The 9,787-nt window shown below is 36.8% G+C and overlaps 2 protein-coding genes across 2 annotated transcripts; one reads left to right on the forward strand and one right to left on the reverse strand.

The window, feature by feature from the left end:
- Positions 1-2,126: 2,126 nt before the first annotated feature.
- On the forward strand, positions 2,127-3,802 carry LOC108834930 (uncharacterized). The gene is made up of 8 exons (XM_018608242.2): positions 2,127-2,272; positions 2,380-2,461; positions 2,538-2,793; positions 2,890-2,955; positions 3,029-3,067; positions 3,148-3,270; positions 3,360-3,452; positions 3,523-3,802. The coding sequence occupies exons 1-8, from the start codon at positions 2,170-2,172 to the stop codon at positions 3,661-3,663; spliced, it is 903 nt and encodes a 300-aa protein (XP_018463744.2). The 5' UTR covers positions 2,127-2,169; the 3' UTR covers positions 3,664-3,802.
- Positions 3,803-4,203: 401 nt separating this feature from the next.
- LOC130506914 (homeobox-leucine zipper protein HAT1-like) lies at positions 4,204-6,857 on the reverse strand. Its single transcript, XM_057001607.1, has 5 exons — positions 6,457-6,857; positions 6,047-6,372; positions 4,947-5,026; positions 4,721-4,846; positions 4,204-4,542 (listed from the first exon to the last, which is right to left on the reverse strand). Exons 1-5 carry the CDS (start codon positions 6,605-6,607, stop codon positions 4,383-4,385), a joined length of 843 nt encoding a protein of 280 aa, XP_056857587.1. The 5' UTR covers positions 6,608-6,857; the 3' UTR covers positions 4,204-4,382.
- Between the last annotated feature and the right edge of the window lie 2,930 nt (positions 6,858-9,787).

The raw sequence follows: 9,787 nt of genomic DNA on the forward strand, positions 1-9,787 counted from the left end.
ATGTTATTTAATGTTATATTAATGATGATAGAAGAGTTACTATCTTATTTTTAAAAACTACCAAAATTATAAATTAAAATTAAATATGAATGTCATGTTATAATTTATTTCAAACCATGTCATCATTTTCACTAAACCATGTGATTTTTTCTGATGAAAATAAATGTAGTGATGACAAATAAACAAAATTCAAAAAATCACTTTACATCGGGAAAAATTACTAAGGGATCATTGTATTTCAATGTCATAACAGTTAATTGTTTCAAGTATTACTATTTTCTTTATGCAAAAAAAACGTATTACTATTTTCCTTGAACAGCAGCAAATACAACATGGTAGCATATATAAAGGTCTTTGTTAAACGTAATGAAGGTAGAGTCATGATTTTAGGTTCCTTTCTGTAATTGTCTTCAACCGGAAAGCATCCAGCTCACAGCTGTTAGTGCTCCTTCTGAACGCCTTGAGTTCTCTGGTAAGTAAGCTCCTCCTAATTGAGAGAGAGTTTTTAATGCTTCTTTTTTTGTGATTAAAGCAAATCTTCAAATGGTTTCTAAATGTAGCTGGGGATGAATCGAACTCAGACTCAGAGGCATCTTCTGTGTCAGATGATGATGATGATGATGATGATGATGATGAAGACGAAGGATCAGAGAAGCATCTCATAAACGTAGCAGACAGATGGGAGGTTGTGTCTCTACAAAACAAACCAGTGCGACTTACCAGAGAGTAGATGTAAACCCTGATAAGATACTCTTCCTCCTGAAGCAAATCATCAGAACTTGCAGTGTGTTCGTTACAGAAATATAGCCATGGAAAGCCCAAAGGGGGTAAAGTGATATTCGTCTCCTTATTGCTGCGCTTGTTCTGCCGGAAAAAATCAGTTTAGTATTCTTCTCATTCTAGAAATGTAAAAAACATATTCCAGATTTTATAAAAAATCAAGCCAGACTTCACACACTTTTGCAGTAAAAAATCTGGAAGATGTCGTCATATATTGCTTACTTCTAGTATAAAAGTTATTGTATATGTTTCCTTTTTTTTTTTAACACTGAATAAACTCATTGAGCCCAAAGAGGCAAGGAAACATTGTATGGGGTTGGTGCACAAACACACCGAGAGAGACGAACGGAAGAAAAACTAGAAATCCCAGTGGGGAGAAAACAACATAAAAACCAAATGTTCGCCTCCTCTTCAGCCTTGGCTACAATAGATTCTGGTGATAATCTGATTCTTTCAATGATCAGACCATTTCTGGCTTTCCATAAGTGCCATAACAGCCAAGGAATGCTTTGCTTCAGCAAGATCGGAGACTCTTTTGTTTTTGATGCACGCAACTAGATGGTAGTGATTTAAGAAAACAGAGGACGATGAGAATCCCATTTGAGGTAAAGGGAAGTCCTGCTGTTTTCTCCAAACATCATGTGCAACTTGGCAAGTAAACAAAGTATGGCATAGAGTTTCTTGTCCCTGCTCCACATAACTTGCAGTTAGTATCTACTTGGATGCCTCTTGATCTGAGCTGGTCTGAAACTGTCAGAGCTCCTGCTAGAGCCCTCCATACAAAGTATCTTTATTTTCGGAGAGGTATGAAGCTTCCAGATGCTTTTCTACAGCCTTTTCTGGACCGGTGGAAGGCTATAAGGGGAAGAGTTAAGATTGAGGATGGTTTCCGTCAGTCCTAGGGAATCTAAGACCAGAAGCAATTTTTGTAAAGATACGAGTAATTATATGATAACACATATATGATAATATATAATAATGACATAAAAAATAAATAGCAACATATTTTTGAAATTTTTTTTCGAAAAAGAAAAAACATATATTTCAAAAAAAAAATATATAAAATATTATATTATACTTATCAGAAAAATAAAATAACATTTAATACAAAATAATAAAATAATATTGACTACTTACAACAAATATATATTTATATAAGAGATAAAGTAAACAGTTGTTCAGGTGCACAGGTCAAAGTCAAATAATGTTTAAAATGGAAGTAATCTCATTTAATATTTGATTCTAAATAGGGTAGGAAAAAAATCTAACAACCCTTTTTAGACTAGCACTCTCGTATATATCCACAAGCAGTCTAACATATGATAAAGAAAGAGGGTGAACAAACGTTGAGTTAGATAAAGAGACAGAGGTAGCAATATCAGCAAATTCATGGCCGACATTCTCCGGCGACATGTTCTCCTTTTAACGGTGGCGGCCGTGTTATTCTCAACCGTTCCGGTTTCAAACTCAATTCCATTTATAGTGCTCCACGGTAATTAATTTCATCTTCAAACTATTTTATGCTTTTCCTTTTTCCGATTAACTATCAATGAAAAGATAAATTAACTAACAACTAATTAATTGAATTAAAAAAAACAGGACTTGGAGATAAATGCTCTGGTGGAGTTAGTGACTACGCGACACTCCTAAGCAACCTCTCCGGCTCTCCTGGCTCTTGCTTGTAAGTGGTGCCATCAACCATTCACACTAAACTTCTCTTTGACGCTATATTTTCATGTCTTTAATTTGATTAACAGAGAAATAGGACACGGAGGACACGGAGCAAGAGACTCATGGTTCATGCCACTAACGCTCCAAGCGAAGTTAGCGTGTAATATAGTGAAGAATATGACAGAGCTGAGTCAAGGTTACAACATTGTTGCAGAGTCTCAAGGAAACATGGTAGCTAGAGGTTTAATCGAGTTCTGCGACGATGCTCCTCCTGTCATCAACTATGTTTCCTTAGGAGGACCTCATGCTGGCGTCGCCGCTCCCCCCAACAAGTGGTGCCATGTATAAACTTTAAATTTATTAATGATTTAATTTTATTGGTTACTACTCTAAATCACTGTTATTAACAACAACAATGGTGTTAACATGTGTGTGAAGGCTGGTCCATTCTGCGCTATAGCAAATTTTTTTCTGAAGATAGGGGTCTACAACGACTTCGTTCAAGTATATGATTTATATCTCTTTGTTTAAGATCAAATTCCTTTAATCATGATTTGAAGAATTAATCACAATGCAGGATCATATTGCTCCTAGTGGTTTTGTCAAGATTCCTGATGTAAGTTATTTAGTTAAACCAAATCAAATTAGTTCAAAATCGATTCCGGTTATCAGACACAGTGGCTTCGGTTTTCTCAGGAAAAGACAAAGTATTTGGAACACTCCAAGTATCTACCAAAGCTTAACAATGAGAGACCTGACCAAAGAAACTCCACTTTTAAAGACCGTTTCGCGAGCTTGCATAACTTGGTTCTCGTCATGGTACTTTGCTTTCTCCTTTCTTTTTTTTAATTGAAAACATGTTTTTGTAACTCATTGAGTCTGTTTTCTTCTTCTTAATTCTTAAACAGTTCCTGAACGACACAATACTGGTCCCTAGAGAAACTTCTTGGTTTGGATTCATTGTAGATGGTGGGGTTGATACTATTGCGGTAGCTCAACTGGTGAAGTCTCTCCCTCTCTCTCATGTCTTTGTTGAATTTTCTAATAACTCTATAATATGTTCTTCTTCAGACAGCACTATACATAGAAGACTGGATCGGCCTGAAAGCATTGGATGACGCAGGAAAAGTGAAGTTTGTGTCTGTCCCAGGGGACCACCTTATGATAGGGTTTGATGACACTGTGAAATACGTTGTGCCTTACTTGAAGTGATACACAAGTTCGTAAATTCTGATCAAATGTGATTCTCTCAGTGTCATTTTATAAGAAGCATTTTTGATCCGAAAACAACATATAATTGATAATCTTTTAAAATTATTTGGTAAAAATCTTGTGTTAAATTTTATATTCAGCAATTACATTACATGTTTAATCAAGATTTGACTGGTTGGTATTAATTAGTCCATAGTCCATACACATATAATTGTCAAAATCTTTAAATATTGAAAAGGCTTTTACTTTTTTTTTGTGCACTTTGAAAAGGCTTTTACTAAAGAATCATATTATAGGTAACAAAATCTAAATGATAGGATTGTGAAAGTCACCTAATGTTAATCATTGTATTTCAATATCATAACAGTTAATCCTTTCTTCATCAAACCAAAGTTTTTGAAGGTATTACTATTTTCTTTGAATTAATAACAGCAAATCCAACATGGTAGCATAGATTAAGATCTTTTGTTAAACAATGAAATGAAGGTAAGTCATGATTTTGTCAACGTGGTAGTTAGTGTGGCTAACGAAGAGCTAATAGAATAAAACAAACCCTCCTTTTTCCAATTCTGTTTGTCATCAAGAAGACAAGAACACCTAACTTAATCAGATTTAACTAATTTAAAATGTAAAGAAGGCTTTTAAGTATACATATAGCAGGAGTCAATAATCTAAAAAGTACATCACATCAAAAGTTGACACATAAAAACGAAATAAAGTTAAGACCTAGGATGCATCACATCAAAAGTTAACCCATGTGACGTTTGGAGCCACGGGCTCAAAGACACAGACCGTTGGTTGTGGTTGGATGATCCTGACACACGTTCGCATGATGGACACGTGAGAAGCGTAGTTGGTGGACTCATCTGACCATACAACCTCGGTGAAAGAGGAAGCGCCCTGGGTTCGACATGCGGTGGCCACCGGGGCTAGCGTTAAATCGCAAGAATACGTGGGTTGTCGTCGGCCTCGTGGGATTAGTCTGGGCGAAGCCTGGGACCCCCACGGTTATCAAAAAAAAAAAAAAAAAAAAAAAAAAAAAAAAAAAAAAAAAAACCTCGGTGAAAGCTTTAGCGCCCTCAACTCCGCAGCCTCTTTCTCGAGCCTCCGATTCTCATCAGTAAGTTTTTCTACGCATCTCTTCAAATACTCGCAATCTACTTCAGTTTGCTTCAACTTGGTCCTATTAGCCACAAAAAAAAATGGTTTGCATGGTAAATAAATATTTCTCTAAAGGGGTAAAATGGTCAATTAATGTCCTAAATGAATTATATGACTCTCACCTTGCTCTTCTGTTTTGGAACCACACTTCCACTTGTCTTGCGGTCAAGCCTAACTTCTTAGCCAAAGCCAACTTCTGTTTCTGTAGAAGTACCATAAAGCTCATGTTAGATCAGATTATTTACAAGAATACCCTCTCTCTAATCAGGGGCGGACCCATGTGTAGTGTTGTGGGGTCACTTGACACCACAAAAACAATATAAACTAGAATTTTAAACTATGTACATTAGTTGCTTCTGGCATTTTTGGTTAAAACAAATAGTACATGAACTTCCAAACCTAGGTTCAATCTCCCCCAATCTTTATTTTTATATTGAGAAATACTTGGGTTCACCCCTAGAGTGAACCTTTAGGTTCACCCAACCAATAAGATTTTGTTATTTTATATTCAGTATCTTTTAAAAAAGGAAACAAAATATTGTCAAGTTTTATTATGTTTTTAAAACAAAAAAAATAAATAGAAAATAATAGTAGTCGCAAAAAAAAGATTTTATATTTAAAATACCGTCACCAAAACACTAAACCATAAACTCTAAATGCTAAATCATAAACTTTAAATACATGGTAAACCATTGGATAAATCCTAAATCTTTGGATTTTAAAAAAATATATTTTTAACACAATCAACAAAACACTAAACCATAAACCCTAAATAGTAAACCCTAAACCCTTGGGTAAATCATAAATCCTTGGATAAATCTTAAACCGTAGGATTTAAAATTTATCTAAGCATTTTGGATTTACCAAGGGTTTAGAGTTTATCCAGGAATTTAGGGTTTAGGATTTAGGGTTTAAGATTTAGGATTTAGGGTTTAGTGTTTGGCTGACGGTATTAAAAATATATTTTTCTAAAACGATTTTTTGTTTGCAATAATATTATTTTTTATTTTTTAGTTTAAAAATATTAATATAATTTGACAATATTTTGTTTCCTTTTTTAAAAGATACTGAATATAAAATAACGAAATCCTATTGGTTGAATGAACCTAAAGATTCACTCTAGGGGTGAACCCAAGAATTTCTCTTTTATATTTATGAACCCACATAAAAAACTTTCTGGGTTCGCCGTTGTCTCTAATATGATGATGAACAATGGACTTACGGGGTTGAGAGTATTGTGCTCCTTGAAAGTATCTTCGAGAACAGCAGATTGATCTTTGGAAAGCCTAAGCTTCTTCCGACAAGCCTCTCCACCGTATTCTTCTTCTTCCGAGGAGGTTCCACGTGAGGAAGATCCATCCAGAGTGATGTCGAGGTCATCTCCAGCACCACCGGATGTTCCTTCTCTCTCGCTCCTCCTCTTGCCGCTGATCACGGTGCTAGAGATCGTGCTGTTTGGGGAAGAAACTCGCGTCTCCTCCTCCAAATCCACAGTCGAGGGCAAGCTGTTCACGTCTATTTTCCTAAGGGACTGTTGGTTTTGATGATCTGCAAAAAATGGAAATGGGTTATTTCGAGATCTGTTTGTTTTTTCAAGAAATGGTCAAAGACTTTGTAGAAGAAGAAGTGTACCCGAGGAGGAAACAAAGGTTTGGTTCCATGGAAACATCTGGAGATTGGATATGGGTGAAGAAGTGGGTTTGAGATTCAGCTTGAGAGGATGGTGAGTTTGTGCAAACCCCAAGCTCAGACTTAAACTCAAATCCTCGTTTCCCATCATCATGATATAAGTATATAGGCCTTGTAAACTACTTTGACCCAAGAATGTTCAAAACGTAAGGTTTTGTGAAATGAGAATTTATATAAAACGCTTTGGTTTTTATGGGTAGAGATGAGAAGAGAAACTTTGAGTTTGTCCTCAAAAGCTAGTTTTGGTAGTGGAGGAAGTGTAAAGAGGACAAGATCAACCTTCTAGCGTTCTTATGGAGAGATGGAGATATAGAGATGTGAAATGGGATGATTAATATAGGAGTTGAATGAAATGAGAGCTTGTCATGTTGGCCAATTAATATGTAAATCGTTGTAATGGCCTTTTGGAACCTCTATTATTTTATCACCAACTTGTTGCCTCATTGTCTTTCACTTTTTCTTTGTCTTTTTCCTTCTTTTACTATTATAGAGAGTACACCATATAAGTCCTACCTTTCCTTAAAACTAAAATTTCTTCTGTATATGTATGGAATCCAAAGTACTTTAGTCTAAAAACTAGAATTTACAACTCACATTACAATATCTTCTTGTAAACTCCTGCGCAAAAATAAAAATAAATAACGTGTGTGGAAAGTATATGGTATTTCTTTCTTTTTTGAACTTAGGATTGTGCACATATAAATATATAAGTATATGGTATTTCTAAAGAAGAAAAGAAACTTAGGTTTCGAATGGTTAACGGCGTCCCCCCTGCACCGCAGTTAATAGTAATAAAAATCTCTACATATATCATATATTTATCCATTTTTATAATTGTTAGAACCGCACCGCAATTAAACCATTTGTTCCGCACCGTTCAGTTCGCCGTAACCATTCAGAGCCTTAATTAGTCAAGATCACACAAGGATGATACCAGATATCAAAGAAATAGTTGGGAATAATAGGTTTGATTAAATAATGAAAAATGGAATAAATCAAGTGGTTGGTACAAAAACACAATCCACATGATTTTGAACTCCTTCAAAGTTGTGGGCCAATCAACTGCTGTGATCCAGTCATATCCATGTGGGACGTGGGATCTATCACTTCACTACAATAACACCATATTCATGGATCCAATACTTATCGACTGTTTCTCTATAATTTATATTCTCTCTGTGTCCATTAGTTTTATAGAACGTGGTAGTAACAAACTAATAAAAAGAAAATAGTTAAACTATAAACATCACAATTATTTTGTAATAAAAATAGAATTTTATTTTTGTTAACCAATTGTAGACTTTTTACATAATCGATTAAAATCTATATCTGATCCCCTATTTTAACACACATGTGTCTTTCGAGTTTCGATTACCAATCACAATACTTTTGGGTGCATAATCTTTTTCTTTTTTTAGAAAGAAAAGTGGGTGCATAAACTTGACAAGAAAGATGCAACTTGAAAGACGTGTTTATGTTAAAAAATGTATGTTTTTTTCACCGCTGAAAGATAATTTATTATTATGCCATGTTTTTAAAGAAAATAGATGATTTATAAGGATTTTATTTTGAAAAGATTTGCTAGGGTTGTCTGAATTTAATTAAATCGAATTTGAGAACTCTACAGTTTTGGGCTCGAGAGGGTAACATGGGCAGGTAGGTCCCCTCACGTGACTAAAGGGACCCGAAAACACTCGACCCGGCCGTGCGTTTTCTTTTGTTTCCTCAGACGCCGACATCTATCATTTGCGTCGACGCGCCTTCAATCATTTTCGCTTCTTTGTAATCATTTATACACAAAATTTGCAAAGAAAATGTTTTTTTTTTAACAACTAGAATATCAACTCAATACATCTTTTTTTTTTTTTTCCCTCAAAGTTATATATAATAAAAGGCCGAAGCCCAAGACCAAATTACAAAGCCCGCATTCAATCTGGGCCACACCTCACACCACCCATATGGGCTTACAGCCCAAAACGTGAAACCCTAGCTAGACGAGACTGGACAATGCTGCCGCCACACAGATCGGAACAAGGTGATAGACCGGACACGTGTACGCATCCTCGTCCACGAGGGGCACGCGTCAAACAGGCATCACATCTCCACCGCTACTAGCTTTCACCGGAGACTCTAACCTCGGTTCACCGGACAAACCAGATCTCCGACTCTCCAAACCTCAACAACCGCGAGCCTCTTCGATCTTAAGGGCGGACGTTTCCAAAGAGAATCACACGCCGCAGCGAGATTTCCTCCGCCATCATTCACCACAACAACCCAAAAGAGAGAGATCATCGCAAGCACCGAACACTTCCCACCTGAGAGCATCTCCGTCCTCCGACGAGACCTCAACACCACACCGATCTAACACTTAAAAGCGAAAAGAAAATAAAGAAAAGGAGAAACTGAACCCTAAAAGACTAGGGGCTAAACCGAGGCGGCCTGAAGCTGAAAGAGCCTTCATCCCCTGGAGCAAGAGCCGACGGCGGCAGAACTGAGAAAGCTTCCCCACCCCGGCGACAAAAGAACCGGCGTCGACGGAGCTATGTGAGCCTCCGTCGCCCGGAATAAGAGCCCGATCGACGAACATCTTCCTCTCACATCAATCTTGCAACCGCGTCATCACTCCACGAGACACAACCACCACTGGCGGTGCCGTTCCAGAGCTCAAACAAGGCGGGTTCCAAGAGAGACGGAGAGGAGACAAGAGCCTGATGATTTTATCTCAAAATAACCTAGATTCCGGCGGCGGCACGGACGCTCACGCGCCGTCCGACCACCGGAATCTCGATCTACTTTCTCTCACTACTTTGTTCTCTTCCTTTTTTTAGTTGCCGACAGTTATGATTATTTTGTCAAGTCTGCAACTCAATACATCTTACTGAATGGCTTTTTTCTTATTTTTGAAAATTTTCTTTTAGAGAAAGGGCTTTTCTTACTTCTGAATGTTAAAACGCGCAATCTCAGCCAATACGTATAAAAAGCAAAGATTCACGAATAAAAACTCCAATATAATACAAATAGTTATTTTCTGAAGATGTAATCATTTGAGGCGTTTGTATATGTTCTGCTTTTTGGGTAGGACTAAGGGCCTGACTGGTTTAACCGCAGCGGTTGCGTTTGCGGTTGCGGGAGTTTACAGGTGCGGATGGTTGCGGTTTCAAGCGTTTTATAGAGATTTGTACGACTGGTACAGCGGTTAGTAATTGTTGCGTTTGCGGGACTCTTATGACTGGTAAACTACCAAACGCAACATCTGTTAAATAATAAATTAATA

Source organism: Raphanus sativus, unplaced genomic scaffold (assembly GCF_000801105.2).
Source record: "Raphanus sativus cultivar WK10039 unplaced genomic scaffold, ASM80110v3 Scaffold3782, whole genome shotgun sequence".
Taxonomy (NCBI): Eukaryota; Viridiplantae; Streptophyta; class Magnoliopsida; order Brassicales; family Brassicaceae; genus Raphanus; species Raphanus sativus.